General features: G+C 39.1%; 4 protein-coding genes across 6 annotated transcripts in view; 2 read left to right on the top strand and 2 right to left on the bottom strand.

Moving 5' to 3' along the window:
- Window positions 1–2,060, top strand: part of LOC113212506 (elongation factor-like GTPase 1) — a 111,757-nt gene extending 109,697 nt beyond the window's left edge. Inside the window, exon 18 of the mRNA XM_026431229.2 lies at window positions 1,771–2,060. Within this exon, the coding sequence (XP_026287014.1) occupies window positions 1,771–1,959 (189 nt within the window). The 3' untranslated portion in view covers window positions 1,960–2,060. The remainder of the gene's footprint in view (window positions 1–1,770) is intronic.
- LOC113212509 (GTPase Era, mitochondrial) lies at window positions 2,054–3,817 on the bottom strand. 2 transcript variants are annotated; one of them, XM_052270982.1, is made up of 7 exons: window positions 3,726–3,816; window positions 3,322–3,538; window positions 3,130–3,254; window positions 2,874–3,045; window positions 2,602–2,802; window positions 2,345–2,516; window positions 2,054–2,269 (listed from the first exon to the last, which is right to left on the bottom strand). In XM_052270982.1, the coding sequence occupies exons 3-7, from the start codon at window positions 3,237–3,239 to the stop codon at window positions 2,100–2,102; spliced, it is 825 nt and encodes a 274-aa protein (XP_052126942.1). In that variant the 5' UTR covers window positions 3,240–3,254; window positions 3,322–3,538; window positions 3,726–3,816; the 3' UTR covers window positions 2,054–2,099. The 2 variants fall into 2 exon arrangements, with proteins under 2 accessions (XP_052126942.1, XP_026287020.1); XM_026431235.2 differs by having other exon boundaries at window positions 3,322–3,817.
- Window positions 3,818–3,951: 134 nt separating this feature from the next.
- LOC113212508 (choline transporter-like 1) lies at window positions 3,952–9,358 on the top strand. 2 transcript variants are annotated; one of them, XM_026431234.2, is made up of 15 exons: window positions 3,952–4,105; window positions 4,539–4,666; window positions 4,803–4,948; window positions 5,036–5,170; window positions 5,250–5,363; window positions 5,474–5,640; window positions 5,794–5,883; window positions 5,964–6,103; window positions 6,213–6,399; window positions 6,479–6,616; window positions 6,710–6,857; window positions 6,986–7,126; window positions 7,208–7,367; window positions 7,461–7,682; window positions 7,800–9,358. In XM_026431234.2, the coding sequence occupies exons 2-15, from the start codon at window positions 4,541–4,543 to the stop codon at window positions 8,034–8,036; spliced, it is 2,151 nt and encodes a 716-aa protein (XP_026287019.1). In that variant the 5' UTR covers window positions 3,952–4,105; window positions 4,539–4,540; the 3' UTR covers window positions 8,037–9,358. The 2 variants fall into 2 exon arrangements, with proteins under 2 accessions (XP_026287019.1, XP_052126940.1); XM_052270980.1 differs by lacking the exon at window positions 3,952–4,105 and adding an exon at window positions 4,309–4,327.
- A 1,259-nt stretch (window positions 9,359–10,617) lies between these two features.
- LOC113212507 (zinc finger protein 335) lies at window positions 10,618–17,570 on the bottom strand. The gene is made up of 10 exons (XM_026431233.2): window positions 16,532–17,570; window positions 15,990–16,460; window positions 15,799–15,874; window positions 15,487–15,720; window positions 15,134–15,349; window positions 14,878–15,036; window positions 14,447–14,742; window positions 14,170–14,349; window positions 13,646–14,085; window positions 10,618–13,558 (listed from the first exon to the last, which is right to left on the bottom strand). The coding sequence occupies exons 1-10, from the start codon at window positions 17,366–17,368 to the stop codon at window positions 13,444–13,446; spliced, it is 3,024 nt and encodes a 1,007-aa protein (XP_026287018.1). The 5' UTR covers window positions 17,369–17,570; the 3' UTR covers window positions 10,618–13,443.
- Between the last annotated feature and the right edge of the window lie 144 nt (window positions 17,571–17,714).

The following is a 17,714-nucleotide window of genomic DNA, read 5'->3' as shown; positions in this document are numbered from 1 at the left end:
GGGCGGGACAGGTGGGGCGTGGTCTGGCTGGAGCCTCCACTCGTTTGACGCGAATGAAACGGTCCAGGTGAGGCTGGGCGGGGCGGGGCAGGGCGGACTCGGCCCTCCTTCAGTTATAGCACTGGACTGGAAGTGGACAATTGCGGCGGGAATCTGGAGCTCCACTTCATCCCCCCGTCTCGGCCCCACCTCCAGTGGCGCTGCAGACGCTTCATCCTTCTCTCAAAGCCCTCCTCCGGTGGCGTTGCGGATGCTTCGTCCTCTCCTCCAGTAGCACTGCGGATGCCTCGTCCCTTTCTTCAGCCCTTCACCCTCCTGTGGCCCAGCGGAGGCACGCTTCACCCCTTGCTCCAGGGGCGCTGCGGATGCTTAGTCACTTTCTCCAGTGACATCGGTGACGACCGGGGAAAGCGCCGTGGACCACTGGTGACTGTACAATGCGGACGAATGAGGATCATTTTAGACTTGTCGTAGAATGTGTCGAAACGACGCCAAATAGACGATGACTGACGCGGGGACAGTTAGTGATGTCGCCGGCCGACCCGAACCTGTGCGAAGCTCGGCGGGCTCCGTCCGCTTCGTGGAGAATCAGATCTGACTGTCCTGGACGGTAGTTAAGATCCGTCCATTGCCGTCAGCGGCCCCATCAGGGCTACGCCGTTCCTCGCCGCTATCGCGTTTTACAAACAGGCCCTGCCCGCCCCGCCCCGCCCGCTTTGTGTCCGGCCCTGTGCCGGGCGCATTCCTCCCGGCGTCAGCCTCACTTCCGCTCCTCGGCCAGGATCGCGTCCGGAAGCGACGCGGCCGCGCCGTGCGGTGGGCGCTCTCTGTCGCACTCGCGGGGCCTGCGGCCGGGCCGGCCAGAGGCGGCCAGAACCTCCGCAGCAGAGGGACAGAGACAGACGATAAAGCCCTGTCCCTGTCCGCCGGGCTGGGCCGGGGCCCCGGGCTGGGGCTGGCTCCGGCACTCCCCGTACAAGCCAGCAACAGCGGATGAGGGAGAGAGACGCGGTTCCTTCCGGAGGTAGGCGCCAGTGGACCCGGCTGGAGCCTGGCCTGAGGCGGGGCGGGGCGGGGCGGGGCGGGGCGGGGCGGCCAGGACAATCGTCTCGACGGCGGGGCCGGCGGCTCCCCGCCGCGCCGTACCCCCGGCGACCTGCAGTGTAAATACAAACACTTTAAAGGCTGCAATAACTGAATGATGGTAGTTGGGGGCAACAGCCTGGCCAGGGCCCAGCCCAGCAAGCCCAGACCCTGGTGCGGGACTCGGTGGCGACGGCCGCTTCCGGGAGCAGGCTGCCGGGGAGTGCCTGCCGTGCCTCGAACTTAGCCACGTTTGTGGTTTCTCTGGTTTCCGTCACCGTATCCAAATTTTCAATTTTTGGGGCGTTTTCGGGGTGTTGTCGATGGGTTAGCCTCCATCGGCGTTTGCGGGGCCGGCGAGTGCTAAGGCTGGTTAGTGGAACCGAAGAAGTTGCTGTAACTAGATACCCGTCTGGCCCTCGAGGCGAACCGGGACTCGCAACTCTCTGAAAATCTGTATTAGGTACCGTGCTTTGTAAGCGCCGTGCAGTGATGGTTGGGTTGACTACCTCGCAGGCGGCTTGAGTCTCTGATGGTTGGTTTACGTTGCACGAAGCGCCTATTGCGTAGGCAACCCAACCTGCACCCGAGCCACACCTTGGACGCCTACGCCTGGCGACAGAACAGTACCGATTTCGTACGCCAAGGTTGTCTATTGAATAACTGTTCTGAAATCTTTGTCTGCAGGTTATCGACTTGGATCCGTTCTGGGTCCCATCAACCGAGGAAGAGTACCTTCACTTTGGCGAGAAGGCTGACTCCGGCAACAGGGCTCGTCATTACATGGACAATGTGCGGCGGCGGAAGGGACTGCCAGTGACAATGAAGATTGTAGAGCACGCGGAAAAGCAACGTACTTTATCAAAAAATAAATAGCGCCTATAATCCGATCAATTTGTCGGGTTAGATGGTTTGAACACTGTACTGGATTGTGTAAATTTCTCTTGTAATAAATAAATACTATCAGTCATTCTGGGTTTTACTTGTTTTATTCATAATTATTATTATGGAATGAGTTATTCGTCCGTATCTTTTGTTGTTATTTGTATTCTGAGACGGCATTCCTTCTCGAGTGCACTAGCAAGATGAGATTCTGCATAAGCTGCAATGGGTCGCACCTTATCCATTGTCATTCTGTAATGTCGCTTGTTTTTTGTCATCACAGAAACTTCAATTGCACATTTATCTGCAGAAGAAAAGGCTATCAGTCAAAAGTGATTTTCTCCATAAAATAATATGACAAAAATGTTCCCAATTTCACCTTCATAGTCCTCAAAATAATTGAGCTTAAAGGTCAGAGTATAAGGAATTTCATCTTGAAGAAAGTCTAAACACGCTGCTTTAACAAAGTCAATAGCCAACTTGTCAGGGTTTGTGACTTTATTCTGCTTCACTAACCATCGGCCTGGTTGGGCTTCATTAAGCAAAAATTCCTTTAATTAAAAAAAAAAAAAAAAAAAGAAATTATATAGTTCTATCCAGTGATAAACTGCACAACAAAATTTAACACACTCATACCTTAATGTCTCCAACTCCATCTCCATTAAGAGCTGAAATCATAAAAACTTCGCTAAAATGAGGCCAGGATGTTGTATTTTTTAAATATCCAACAACTTGTTGCTCAGTGAGTTTATCTGAGCCAACAATGTGAGACTTGGGTTTTCGAGTCAATGCAGTCACCAAATTTAAGAGATTATGCTTTCTTTTCAAAGCATCGACCTGGATTCAATTTTTTTTAATTAAAAACAGACTTAAGATGAAAATAAGGGCAAAGACAGCATTACAAGTACCTTGTTTAGCACTAAGAAGCTCCCTTTACGTTGGTACAGAAGCAGAAGGCGGAGAGTTAGAGGATCTAGTTCAGGAATCTTCGTAAAAGAGGCATCATGAACAACTCCTATTACGTCTGCTTCCTGTATTGCTTCTTCAGCGCTTCTCAAAAATTCAGACTCAAATTTATATCTAAAATATGAAAATTGTTTAGAGCAGGACATGTAACAAAATTACTGGAGTACTTTAGTAAATTTTGTGAAGTAGGAAACTTACTTGGATATTTCTTGTGGGGAAACAAGTCCAGGAGTATCAAAAAATACAATTTGAGTATCTCCTTCATTCACAAAAGCTTTAACTTTTGCTCGTGTTGTATGAGCTTTCATAGAAACTGGGCAAGTCTAAGAATAAATAATTAATAGGATATGTTTAAGAATGTCGCTGATGAGTAAACAAAATAATACTTACAGTTCGACCAACCACTTGATTAATGAGTGTGCTTTTGCCAACATTTGGGCGACCGACAAGAGCTACTTTCACTATCTTTTTTCCAAATACTGGTCGTGGTGTGTCGTGCAGTGAGGGTACTTCATTTGTGATACTCCGATACCCTTCCTTAGGTATTGGACCGGAGAAAAACAATAGCTTACTCGCTACAACATCGACCCTACTCTGAAGACTCCCTCTATTTAAGCAAGAAAGCAGAGTGTGACGAGACCACCACATCTTAAACAATTGCAGCAGTATAACCTCTTTGAAAATGGAAATCTAAAGATGATTTTTAAAAGAATAAGACAGACGATATGATAGAGATTTATCCTACTACATTTAAATGGTAGAGAGTTCACATCGTTCTGATACATCCACAGCACCTGACACACGAGATATAATTCACAAACAGTAAAAAATAGACGCAAAACTTTCAGCTAGACGGACTTATGCATGATTCTTGAGTTGCCCCAGACCCCAGACCCTAGAGCCTCTTCAAGATGAGAGAAGCACCACTTCGTTTGTGTTGCTCGGAATCAAATCTCAGGCTGCATCTGATTGGCTGAAAGACCGGCGATAGTTTCCCCCTCCACTGTTTTTGCACTCCCAAACAAATCCCACGCCACGCCGGCCATTTTGTCGGCTGTCCATTTTAAAAGCATCTGTGGTTTGGTATCATGTAAACAGAACAAGTTTAAATACTTGTCCCGCTGACCTGGTTTCATCCATTTTCCTCTTCATACTGCAACTGACCTCCCATACAGTAAGTGTGAACAAGCTCTATCCTCAAGGACACAATAAGAATGTTGTTTAAATTATCCACATCTGTTGTTCCTTTACGTTGACGTGTGTACGGTACGAACTGACTGTTGCCGTCCACTACCCATTGCGATAAAATCTTGCCTTCCCTCCGGCCGAGTTTATATCTATGCGTTTGGTTTAGTATTGAATGAATTTCGATACACCTGTTTTTCTTTCTTAAACAGTATGGTATCAAGTTTTCTTACGAAAATTGTAAATTTTTAAATTCATCCTGTTATGTTTTGCACCGAAGTACGAGTGGGCGTGTTAACCAAATGGGGGTGTGGGTGGGGTTAATGAAATTCCATTAGAAAAAAGAAAACTCAAGTGGTGTTGCAACCCAACTCACACTAAGAACAGCCCCTCAAAATTTTAAATCAATTTTCTCTCGCTAGGAATGAGTTGCTGTGGTTGTGGTGATGAAGACAGTGATCCAGAACCGCCTCAAAAGGGCACCAATCAACAACGTAGTTGTACTGACGTGCTATGGTTGGCATTTTTTATTTTATTTTGGTTGCTCATGGTAAGTTTAATTGAATTATCCTAATGTCTTAATTGATATGAAATCAATTTGGACTTGCTGCTGATTTTGATGAATTAATTTATCTATATTTTACCAAATACATATTGAAGCAACCTTAATTTTGCGTTGTTGACAGATATTGATTGCTGCATTTGCTCTGGTGTATGGAAATCCTCTACGCTTACGAAATGGCTATGACAGCTATGGTAACACCTGTGGAGTCAAAAAGAATGAAAAGATTGGAGACATTGCTCTCTCAGGATTGGACACCAGTGATAAGCCGTATGATGGATTTTCTAAGAATGACTGAAATATAATTTAGCTCTTTACCAAGTGATTGTCCCATAATATGGCTATTTCTCTTTTTAGATATCTTTTTTATTTGGATGTGAAAAATCTGAAACAATCCTTACAGATTTGTGTTAAACAATGTCCGGATAGAAATATTAATACCCTCCAAGATTTGAAATCCTTTTGGAACAGGACTGGTACATCTTTGTGCACGTAAGTTGACTGAAAATTTAAGAGAGGTTTTAAGAAGTCATTATTCTACCTTTAATTATTTTTTTTCTATGTTTTTTAGATATGATTTTGATTTGCAAAGTGAGCTAAGTGATGTTAGACTGAAAATTGCTGAGTCAACAGACTCTTTAACGTACCCTCTTGGCCCATGTCCCCCTCTTCCAGTTTACAACAGGCAAGTTTCTGTAGGGCATTCTGTTAATCTTTGGAAATTCTTTGTTGATCATTGTCTAATGAGGTTTGAAGCTTACACATTTCAAATATCTGGTGTCTATTTTGTTGCAGCATTTCTGTTTTGCATCGCTGTGTACCACGACCAGTGAAAGAGCTTACAACTCAAATTATTGGGGGAATATATAGCTTTCTTAATGAATGGGATACTGTTGAGCAAGTTATTTCAGATTTGTATGATACATGGGAAGTAATACTTGCTCTCTGTGGTCTAGCACTTGGTAAGTCCTTCTATATTCCACTTTTTATTATTCATTGATTAGTTATTGGAAAAAAAAGAAACCCTTACCTAACAGATAAGTGTTTTTCTAATTTTTTTTGTTGTTATTGTTCTTGCTGTCCTTTTGTCCTTTATCTTTCTCTTTTGTCTTCAGTGCTGGCCCTATTTTTGGTGGCTATCTTGCATTTTGTTGCCTCAATTGTAGCATATGTTTTCATGATTGCTGTAAGCATAGCATGTGTGGGTGAGTTTTATTCAGGTAATTATCATTTCAATATATCTCATTTAACAACTCTAATATTATTCTTTATTTTTTCCGTGTAGTTGGCACTGGAATTCTTTGGTATACCTATGCTGGTATTAAATGGAATCTTGATAATACCCCTGATAGTGAGCTTCTAGACAAGTCAATCCACAATGAGAGAGCCATTCTTGTGTATTCTATACTTGCGACAATTTTCACAGTGAGTGATCCAATCTTTTCTTTCATCCATGCTATCTATATCCTGTGCCTGTAGTTAGATTGAATCAAATTCCTCTTGTAAAAAATAAACTTTATTGTGTTGTCTACAGGTAATTATTTTACTCATTGTATGGGCCCTGCGCAAACGTATTGGGTTTTTAGCCCAACTCTTTAAGGAATCAAGTGAATGCTTAATTGATATGCCATATTTATTCATCCAGCCCTTTGTAACTTTCCTAGCTCTCTTAGCATTTTTTGCTTTTTGGGTCTCAGTAATTGTATGCCTGGCTACAGCAAGTAAGCAAAATTTTGTGTAAACTGTTCTATGAATTCTTTTTGACTTCAACTTTGAACAAAAATCTCTTTTCTAACCTAGCCTATCCTGGATCCAAATCTCTTGCTCCTATGTTTGACAAGCCCGAAATTCAGTCAGCAGTTACAAATTCTCCACTGTCAACATCAGCTGATAACTTATCCCCTCGTATTGGCAATGTCTCTGTGCGGCAGCTCAAAAGTAGGTTTCCTTTTGCATCAAAATTAATTCCTACCGAAAAACATTTTTTTGTATCACATTAATTTTTATGCTCTCATCTGTCTCTTATTTCAGCTCTTAAGTTTGTGGAGTTTATAGATGCTACTTGGGTTCGTTATATGTGGTGGGTGTATCTTATTGGACTAATTTGGACTTCAGAATTTATCTTAGCATGTCAGCAAATGGTAATAGCAGGTGCTGTTGCTATATGGTATTTTGATGGGTAAGTATTACTTCAAGGTGCTACTGGAGTTAATCTATTTGTTTTGATGTTACAACATCATTTTGTATTCTGATTCTTTAATATTATATTATTTATTGCTTCTCTCTCTTTCTGATTTGTTCTTTAAGTGGAAAGAAGAGTATTGGCTCTCCTGTCTTGACATCAATTACCAACTTGGTTAGCTACCATTTAGGTTCAATGGCTCTTGGTTCAATGCTAATAACAATTTTGAAAGTTCCTCGTCTTATCCTCACTTTTATTTATGCAAAGTAAGTCAGATATTACAGCTATCTAACTAATTTCAAATAAGTTTAGTTCTTTTGTTACCCACGTTTTTATTTAAATTGCAGACTGAAAAACAATGAAGAATCATCAGAGTGTGCCAAGTGTGGATTGAAGTGTTGCATTTGCTGCTTTTATTGCTTAGAAAAATGTGTACGTTTTATGAATCACAATGCTTACACAGTCATAGCAATGCAAGGCATTAATTTCTGTTCTGCAGCACGAAGAGTAAGTATCTACCTTATGTACAGTACTCTACCATTTTATGTGGTTGTTTCCCTTAACAATGTTCTTTTTCTTTTCTTTTTTTTACTGTTTTAGGCATTTAGTGTTTTAGTAAGCAATGCTCTTCAGCTGGCTACGTTGAATAGTGTTGGAGACTTTATTCTCTTCCTTGGAAAATGTTTTGTGACAGCCGTTACTGGATCCATAGGATTGCTCCTCTTAAAACGGGATGAAAACCTTAAGTTTTATGCTATTCCTGTTCTAGTCATTGCAATATTTTCTTTCTTCATAGCTCATTGTGTCCTATCAATTTATGAGGTAAGTAGATTAGCTACTATTACCAATTTTCTAATATTTGGATGTATTAGCTGGAGCTCTAGTAGCTGTACTGTTAGTGTATTACTGTACTGTCTCCATTTTTGTCTCATCGTGTAGGTTGTTATCGATACACTATTCCTGTGTATGTGTGAGGATCACAATATGAATGGTGATACTGGTAATTGGAAAAAGAGCACAGTAGTTGAGCTACAGCAGCAAGCAATAGCTCAACGCAATGAACGATCGGCAGCTGACGGAGATGTGGGTCAAGATGAGACTGATGAACATACTCAAAACACTATTGATGAAGATGGTGGCCAACCTGCAGAACTGACACCCATAAATGAAATGTAAAATTACCTGATATATAGGTCTAGGATCAACTGTAACTGCAGTATTGTACATCATGATTGATGTCTAACTTTCACTGTGGGCAGCCGCTCACACTTTGCATTATATGCTTAATTAAGCTTAAAAGAAGCACTGTCCTGCCCTTAGATTGCCAGTCTAAGATCGGTTTCAAAATGTCAGGGTAAGTCTTTTATGTTATTTTCCTTTAGAGGTGCACCCTCAAATTATTGAAGAGCTACTGTTAGTAAACATGGTGACTTTAATAAGCTATATTACTGACCAAAGTGTAGTTTTTTTTAGAAGACTTTTAATAAATATGTCACTGTATTTTATTTTATTTTTTACATTTGAGATTAAGATAATATATTGTGCCCATAATTAACTTAATTGGAATATTTGTCATGTAAAGACTGTCTCTGTTGTAAATATGAATTTATGACACTTCTTCTTTTGCACACATTTTTCTGAAGTGTGCTTGAAATATGGAAGTGAACCATAATTTCATATAGTATTATGTATTTAGTTCTAGCTCACATGCCGTACATATTCATCCTGGATTATTATTTTCATAATTAATTTTCCTCGCAAAAGCACTGATGTTTAGTGATGTGAGTGTGTGTGTGGTTGTAACTTTGTCATTTTTGCTATGGCTTAGTTAACTTTAAAATTAATTTTGTTTTGTATTATCTGATCTTGAGCCAGACTGTTGTACCATTTTCTGCTTGGATTTGTCTGTAGACACCAGGGGTACTTTTTGTGCATGGTATACTTAACACTTCAGTTTTGAGACATTTACCTTAATTCTTCAAAACCCTCCAGTGTAAATTGTATGTTTTGTAGTAATAGTTCAGATTAATTACATGTCACAGCTTATGATCTTAAGTCTAGACTTTGACTATGTATTCCGTGTTAACCAATACTTAATTGCCAGGGCAACTCAGTGGTTGTGATTTTATATAATTTTAAATACAGTACATCCTGCCATTTGTACTATTTATCTTCTATCTCTTTTGCTTCTTTTCAAAGTTATATATTTTTTACTGATTTACAATGAATTTTCAATTGAGGATTGCGCAATTGATTGCACAAGGGTAGTGTAAATCTCGGTAGTTTTCTAACAAGTAGTTAATGTAAAAAGTGTTACTGATTGGAATGATTGGAACTAATACTCTCATGGCAAATTGGCAGCCATGTATAAAATTTTTAGTATTAGACTTATGTTAATATGCATTTTGCACTTGACCTTATTTGCATGATCAACCACAACAGTTTTAAAATGAAATTTTTAATCTAAAAAATAAAGGCGAACACTTTTTGAAAATGTTTTTGATGATGGTTTGTTACTGCAACATTCCCCCTCCAAAGGAGGCTTGTTAATGCAAATGTAATGCACTGCACAGGAAGACGGGGGATCAGCCACCAAAACACGAAAATCTCAGTCACCTTATTGTACCACTTGTGCTTATGTGTCCAAATTTTTGTTGACCAGCTCAGTACGCCAGGAGAATACATATGAATTACAGCCTTTCGAGGGGTACCAGTATGGGAGACTGCGAGCATTATGCATCTCAAAATGACAAAACGACTGGTGTTGTTTTGATATCATCCTTCTGATGACTTTTTGACAATGATAGGAGATTTAGCCTTTTGAAGCGAGTTGCCTCAGCAGCCAATCGCAGTCCTCAGAGACCTCTGAGGTCAGCGGCTTCAGCTGCTGAGGCAACTTGCCTCACAAGACTAAATCCACCATAATTTCGATATTCTTCTGCAAGACGGCTCTTTACCGCGTCAATCGCGCGTTGTTCAATGTGATCCAAAATTGCTAATATTTTGTGTACGAGTTTGTAATTTCTGGCTTTGGTCAAAAATCCTAATTCAATCTATTTAATGACACATTCCGTAAGTATATTTTTGTATCACATTTAGTATATTCTTGAACGGCTCCCTTTGCGTCCAAAACTAAAGCTAACTAGTAAAAAACAAAACAAATGAATTTGTCTGGGGTCCACGTAATTCTTAACTTTATGGTAATTGTTGAAGTTATAACTTTTTAAGTATGAGAGACAACTTAAAGATTAAGTCATAGACTTTTTGTGCCGGATCAAAGTCTGATATGCACTATAATGTTAAACCTCACCTTTTATTTGAATTCGTTATTAGTTATGTTGTATAAATAACTTATATGCGTTAAGTTATGGACCCCTGGAACTTGCTTAAAAGTCAACCAGGGTCGGGCCAAGCTGGTCTGCACTAAGTTGGGCCAGGCCAAAGGTGGGCAAGATGATATGCAGAGTAAAATAAATGAACAAACGTTGTCGGAGAGTCGGAACAAGTCATTTACCATATTAACGTCATCTCTCTTCTTCTATTTAAACAACGATTTATAAGATTACGCTGTCGGAGGCGGCAGGCACGTGGTGACTGACCGATAGCGTATCAAAACATCAGATGTAGGAGTTCAAAGTTAAAGCCCCTAGATGGTCTCGGCGCTACCAGATTCGATGATGTCCGTTATACGCTTATGCACTTGGGCGCTTGGTATGTTGTTTCTTAGGGAGGATGAGATTCAATTTAACAACAAACACTTTGTTTTGTATAAACTCTCACAAATCTTATTGCTCAGATGATAATTATATTGCTAGAACTTTTAAATTCTAACTATAAAACAATTGCAATGTGCTCACAAGCGTATGATGTCTCAACACATACAGTACAGAAGATACAAAGTAGTAGTTTCATATCCGCCACAGATATATATTGATGAGAAAGAACTTAACAATGCGTATGATGAGACACATTGAGCGCAAACAAAAGATTGGAAACTGAAAAAATTTCAATCCACTGGGTCAATGCAATACAAATTATATATATATTTACTCTATACAATCAGTCACTAAAGGAAAATTAACTTACAAAACAATTTCCACAAAGACAAAAGTACCCTGTTTTAATGTAACATTCTTGCAAGAAATGCAGGAGTAGCAACGATCAGTTATAAGTTATTGATATATTTGTTTCCCATAAAGATACCTTTTTTAGTATAAAACTGAACTAAAAAACGCTAACAGTGTTAACAAGTCAATCTTAGTTGAATTTGAAGTTATTCTCAAAAAGAGAGTTGGAAGAGGAAAACTGGGACTGATATGAGATTTGATGGACTGCTGAGCATTCACAATGACATAAGTTGCCTTGGAAAGAAGTCAACAGCTTAAATACTTTCATTTTCCGCACTTTCTTCATGGTGGTAACTGGTTAAAAAACAAAACATTGAAGAAACTTCCATTTTTCAGTCTAATTTGCTAGCTGCTATTGACATATAAAGCTAATAAATAAGCATTATAGAAAAAAAACTGTAGAAAGAAAGACAAAAAGAGTCAGAAACAAGTTGGAAACTATTAATATAGAATGTTACAAAAAGCAAGAGGAGATATTAGGTATCACAAGCAGATCACATGATATGCATATCCTCATTGTCTTCCTTAATTAAGTGAAGAGCTCTGCAAGTAGCACTGAACAATGGACTATTGCCATAGTTGGGTAAACAATCCCTAGTGTAAACAATTACCAAGTATTCATTTGCTAACAGTATGACTTCATTATCAACTAGGTGTCACAATAAATTATGTCCAGAACATCAGTGAAGAAGAGTAATTAGTTTTGACTTGAACTCAAATTACTTTGGGTACACTGAAGGTGATAGCTGCCAAGCAACCATTCATGTTCCAATATGTCACCTTGTAATCTTACCTGAGTTGTTCTGGTCTTGTTTATTAGCCCCGCTTTTCTCTTCAAAACTAATCCCTGTGTCAGTGGTCAGGCAAATCTATCTCAAGCTGCAATACATACATACTTTCCTGGTTTAGTTGATAAATGAATTGATTGAAGAGACGTTTCTTTTACACCTACATATCATATTCACATACCCATGCTACATTTCATTATTGTCCAGTGTAGCAACAACTTTCAATGACAAATATTTATCACTAGAAAGACTATTTCAGTCTTTAGCTCTTTAAAATTATATTACTTCTGTAAAGTAATGCATCTTTCAAACTCAGCAGGGCAAAATTTGAAATTAATAATCAAATTTTTCACCACTTTTCATACATTGTGCAAACAAAGTTAGGATGTAATTTCCAACTATTAAAGCCTTTTTACACAATCAAGGTTTCATCAAACTACAATAATACTTAAAAATAAATAACAATTCAATCTAAATTAGGCATGACTTGCAAAGTATGGAATACAAATCTACAGAGCATTTGTAGCTCTATCATAAAGTACAAGAGCATTAGACAAATAATTTTGGCATGCATATGCTTCCTTTGAACGCAGATAACATAACATATATATGTTTTGGAATACCCATGCACATACAGAACTTCAATTTGTTATCAAACAACATTTAACTTTAAATCAAACAATAAGAATACTGTCCTATGGGTGAAAATCTGGATAGACCTGATTTGCAGATCAATCATCCCTTTTTAGACTGTGGTGATTTCTTCTGAACATTTTACATGTGTTTCGTGAAAATAGTAAGCACTTAAACTGTTGCAGCAACCAATGACAATTTTAAAATACAAGAAAAATAAGGCACCTTATGCCTAGAAAAAAAAGGGGTTGAAAAGTAAAATCGAGTAAAAATTATTTGTCAGAAACACGAGAGTATTCCTGTGGAATGTACTAGATATTTTAAGTGCACTTCCTCCGATTAAAGTCTTCCACATACCAGAAATGTTTAAAATATATAATACAGTGGCGTCTTGTGAAGAAAAAAAAAGGGGGGGGGGGGCTCATACAATCTTCAAAACAACAAAGCATACGCAATCCAGATAGGAACGTGACTTGCTCCACAATCCACAAAGAAGTGGGTGTCTGGACCCGTGCTTGATTCAATTATTTCAAAACACAATGTACAGTCAGTCAGTTAAGATTACAAAAAAGATTCATTGAAAAGGAAAAGAAATAGACCATTCCACTGAATATTGAAGAAAGAAAAGAATCAAAACGCATCAGAAACGCTTCCAAAACCAGTATGTGGATCATATTTGTTCATCTCTGAGGCGCACCAACAAGTCCAGAATACTTTTTTTCCCCCAAGAAAAGCCAAATTTTTTAAAGATTTGATCTGTTTATTACTGTTTCCTGTGATTTTTGATTCTTTTCTCTCTTCCCCATTTGATGGAAAAGTGTATTAGATATGAATTTCAAATTTACTGGGATAGGGACATGGAGTTTCATCATTCCAGAAAGGGGACACATCTTATAGGTAATAAACCTTTACATCACAAAATAAAACTCTTTAGAAAAAATGAGTATGTGGCAGCATTGGTTTCAAGCAACTTACAGAGTGGAATGCACCAAAGATATATTTTAACAATGAAAACAATATAATTGAATGCTATCTTCAAAATAATGACATTGTTGGGTATTCACTACTTTGTGATGAGGCCAAAGATGAGGACTGGGATGGTAGCTGCGACATGGAACCTGCACCATAACCAACTCCTGCTTGATGATACCTATAAGGAAATTTAAAATGTCAAAGAAGTAAGTAGAAATCATTTAGAAAATAATCTTATTTACAAGACACTTAGGTTGGCACTCACCCAACTCTTCCATCCAACATCATAGCAGCCATAGCAGCAGCAGAAGCTGCAGATTGATGCATGTGATGTGCAGAAGGTGGTGTAGCAATAGGTCCAGCTTGTCCTAGTAAAGCATCTTTGGTTTCAGCATGCAGTGACTCTCCGTTGCTTGGTACTCCAGAGAGAGATAGGCGAGAGTTCGAGTGCATTTGTTGCTGTTGTGGCTGATGGAAGTCCATGTTCATATGACTATCATTACCACCAAGACCAGCAAAACTTGTTGCATACTTGAGATGCTGTTGTGCTGCTGCTGACATACTATGAGCCAGCAAAAGTTCAGCCATCTCACCGGAGCTTGGTCCAAGAGATCCAGTTATAATTCCAGGGTTAGTAAGGTTAATTCCGTGGTTTGATGAGTGAGTTGAGGATGCATTGTCAACATTAAAATCATCTCCAGCATCCTGACACAAACAAAGAAGGTATTATTCAGTGACAAGGAGGACCAATTGGTTAAATAAGATGTGATTACTTAAGAAAATAATTACATTCTCTCTTCTAGGATCACCAACTCGTGACACCCTGGCCTTGTACGGAACTCTTGCCGAAGCATTATCACCGTGGTGCCGTGTGTAGTGCTCTTTTAGTTTATCTCTCCTGGAGCTAGCATAATCACATTGATCACATTTGAATGGTTTGTCATCCAAGTGAATACGCTCATGGCGCACCTAAATATAGAAGGACATTTATTTTTCAATTTATAAAGAAAAATAAAACACCTAACAGAATGTCAATCAATAATGAAATTAATAGCATAAGGCATACCAAATGACTTTTTTCCAGAAATCCCCTTCCACAAACGTGACAGGTATGGGGTCTAACCCCTTCATGAGTGCGTGCATGAGAAAGCAGCTGAGACTTTTTTGGTGTGGAGTATTTACAATCTGGGAATGTGCAGCGATGCACATCTCCAGTATGGATTCGCTTGTGAGCCATCAAATGAGCAATATATTTTGTGGCAAAGCCACAAGCATCACATAAATATGGTTGTTCTTTGCTGTGAGATGTGAGATGCTGTTCCAAAGTACTGCGCATGGCATATGCCCTCCCACATGTATCACCTGAAATTATTTCAAAGTAGACAAAGTGTTATTCTTTTATACCAGGCCTGACAGCGTTAGCCTGAGGAATAGGTGGCTCCAATTGCCTATGAACAAGTTGTCATGATAACCCTATTTGAAATTGATGATACTAACACTTGTAAGGAAGCTCGCCTGTATGGCTCCGCATGTGGACTAAGAGGTAAGGTCTTGAACGACACTTATAATCACACATGGTACAGTGGTGTGGTTTTTCATCACAAGTTTTGGATCTATGAGCAACTAAATTTACCATCTTATCACACTGATAATCACCTAGAAAAAAAAAAATGACGAACAACGAAAATCAGAATAATACAGTACACATATATAGTTTTGGTTAATGAGCTAACACAAACACACACAAACGTACAGTTGTCACACTTAAATGGAGGTCCAGGAAAATGTTTCTTCAAATGTTTGTAGTAATCTTTGATATAGCCACATGTAAATTCACATTCACTACACTTATAGATCACATCATGAGCACCCTGATGAGCATCATTGACATGGGCTTCTAATTCAGCGTCATCTCTAGCTCGGAACTTGCATTGTTTACATTTTAATTTCTTGACAGCTAGTTGCTCATCTGCAAAAAACGGAACATTAACAATTATTACTATAGCACAACACTTTCCAAAAGAACAATACAAAATAAAAATTAAATTTCAAAAATGTAAAAATGACTCCTTTACTACTTATACACTTGTCTTATCAAAAACAGACCTCCTTCAAGTGTGATCGCCATTTCCTCATCCATCATAGCAGCGGCTGCAGCAGCAGCAGCTGCTGCTTCACGTTGTTTCTTGCCTGTGCCTGGTGGGCGTCCACGTCGGGCAGAGCCTGGAGGATAATTTCCTCTCCCAGATGTCACGCGAAGACTTCGGTTAGTAATAGATATTCTTCGACTTTTTCTCTTACTTACACCACCACTTCTTGTCCGAGATAATGCTTTATGCCCTGATAAAATAATATATTTAGGCAATAATATAAATGTTGATAAGTAAGTATTAATATAGAACGAATAATAATACTAACCACTCCCAGAAAGACTTTCTGAAAGACTTCCCTCAGAGTCTCTTGATGCAGAAAGATCTTCAGCAGTTCCACTACCCTAAAAGAGTTTTAGGGTTAATTAAGAAGTAAATAGTTAATAAATGGTTAATTAAGAGATAAAAATAAGAAAATACTTATTACTCAACAATAATAAGGTACAGAAAAATAATTACCTCCATGTCGTCGTCGTCGTCATCATCATCGTCTTCGTCGTCATCATCATCATCCTCCTCTTCGTCTTCATCTCCAGTTCTCACAGATCTTTCCATATCTACTTTAATGTCAATCATAGGCTCATCCTTAGAAAATCCTTCATCTCCTTCAAACCCCTGATCATCGGTCTCTTCTTTCATATGTTTTTGACTTTCATCATCTGTTGAATCATCTGAATATCGACCCTCATATGTAATATCTACATCTGCCCCAGTGTCTCCCTCATCATCATCAACATCTACTTGTTTACCACCAGTATCTGGTGTTTTTCCAGATTTGGACTTTCGTCCATCAACCAGAAATTGATCACCATCAGCAGCAAGTTTTGAATTAGAACTTGGAGACCCAGGAGAGGGGACTTCTAATTTAACATTTGGTGTACTATCTTCAGATGGATTGGATGCAGCAATTGACTTTCCAACAGAAGAACTCTGAAAGAAAAAGAAAAAAAATAGTGAGCTCTTGAAAACAAGAAATATAAGCCCTGATGTTTTGTACTTACTTGGTTAAATCTAATATGAAGGGATTCATAAACTATCTGATACTTGTTGAATAGTAAGTTATTAGAGAGAAGAGCTTGGAGTACAGCGTATAGTGCAATTTCACTTCGGGGGTACAAAGGATCACGATCAACATGTTCAGTAATAGCTTGCTGATCCATTGCAGTCCAATCTACGAAGGTGAGAAGCTTCCTGGTATGCTGTTCACGACCTGGCACATCTTGTGACACCCAATTTGTGACAAACGGTAGTAATGCTGATTGAGGCACAGTCCATGCATCATCAGACAAAAATGCCTCAACTAGAGATATAGGAGATTCTAAAAGCTCTGTTTGCTTCATCACATCTTCTATGTTGTTTTTGATAAAAGAAGAGCAGTACTTGAGGAGGGAGGGCATGGAGTACTTGTCAGCCATTTCTTTGACAGATACACAATTGGTAGCATCCAAATAGCGTTCCAGATACTCTGAACAATAATCTTTTAATTTGGGAACCAAAAAGTGGTTGGAGAGTCTGACAAGTTCACACACATTTTCTTTATCTATGACCACACTACCAGTGTACATGTAGTTGAGCAAACACTGAAACACCTCAGAACTCTTGCAGGTTATAGTAAGATGTTCCTTCACTATTCTTTGCATTTTCAAAATAGAGTTAAAATATGGCGAACAGGAGGCCAACACGTTCCTGTGAGCCCTAAATTGCTTTCCTTCCACGTAAAGTGTCACGTCACAGAATCTTCCACTGTCCTTCTGCATTCGCAGTTTTTCCAAAATAACATTGCCGTGTTGATTTTCTGTAAAGTTCATAGGGTTGTTTGGTTGGGCAGCGTACTCCATATTTTTGCTTTGACCCCCCGGCAGGGATAACAGTCAAATGAATATTGAATAAAAATACGTTCTATCAAAGATTTTGCAGGAAAGACCACGCATTTAAAATGTAATTCCATTAAACTAAAACTCGCCGTTCAAAACACATAATAATTGACAACTGAGGGTCGCGGCCATATTGATCTGAATGAAATAACGCCTTACAAAAGTGCAATGTTTTGGTTGCATTGAAGATTTTCTTACTGTTTTTGGTCTTTTTTTCTGTCAACGCCTTACCAACTGTAACATCATCTGCGTAGCCTCAATCATTTCAACGCTGTGAATGATTACAAGACATAACTACGATTCCAACAAA

Source organism: Frankliniella occidentalis, unplaced genomic scaffold (assembly GCF_000697945.3).
Source record: "Frankliniella occidentalis isolate FOCC.00 unplaced genomic scaffold, Focc_3.1 Scaffold145, whole genome shotgun sequence".
Classification (NCBI taxonomy): Eukaryota; Metazoa; Arthropoda; class Insecta; order Thysanoptera; family Thripidae; genus Frankliniella; species Frankliniella occidentalis.
The sequence above is the reverse complement of the archived record's forward strand: the minus strand, read 5'-3'. Positions and strand labels throughout refer to the sequence as shown.

Coding starts and splice junctions, on each gene's coding strand:
- LOC113212509 (XM_026431235.2), bottom strand. CDS start 3,579: ATGTGGTGGTCTCGTCACACTCTGCTTTCTTGCTTAAATAGAGGGAGT. Junction 3,046..3,129: donor TCCCCACAAGAAATATCCAA/GTAAGTTTCCTA, acceptor TTCATATTTTAG/ATATAAATTTGAGTCTGAAT. Junction 2,803..2,873: donor GCTTCTTAGTGCTAAACAAG/GTACTTGTAATG, acceptor AATTGAATCCAG/GTCGATGCTTTGAAAAGAAA.
- LOC113212508 (XM_026431234.2), top strand. CDS start 4,541: ATGAGTTGCTGTGGTTGTGGTGATGAAGACAGTGATCCAGAACCGCCT. Junction 5,364..5,473: donor CCTCTTCCAGTTTACAACAG/GCAAGTTTCTGT, acceptor ATTTTGTTGCAG/CATTTCTGTTTTGCATCGCT. Junction 6,617..6,709: donor CTCTGTGCGGCAGCTCAAAA/GTAGGTTTCCTT, acceptor CTCTTATTTCAG/CTCTTAAGTTTGTGGAGTTT.
- LOC113212507 (XM_026431233.2), bottom strand. CDS start 17,368: ATGGAGTACGCTGCCCAACCAAACAACCCTATGAACTTTACAGAAAAT. Junction 16,461..16,531: donor TTCATATTAGATTTAACCAA/GTAAGTACAAAA, acceptor TTTTTCTTTCAG/AGTTCTTCTGTTGGAAAGTC. Junction 15,875..15,989: donor ACGACGACGACGACATGGAG/GTAATTATTTTT, acceptor AAACTCTTTTAG/GGTAGTGGAACTGCTGAAGA.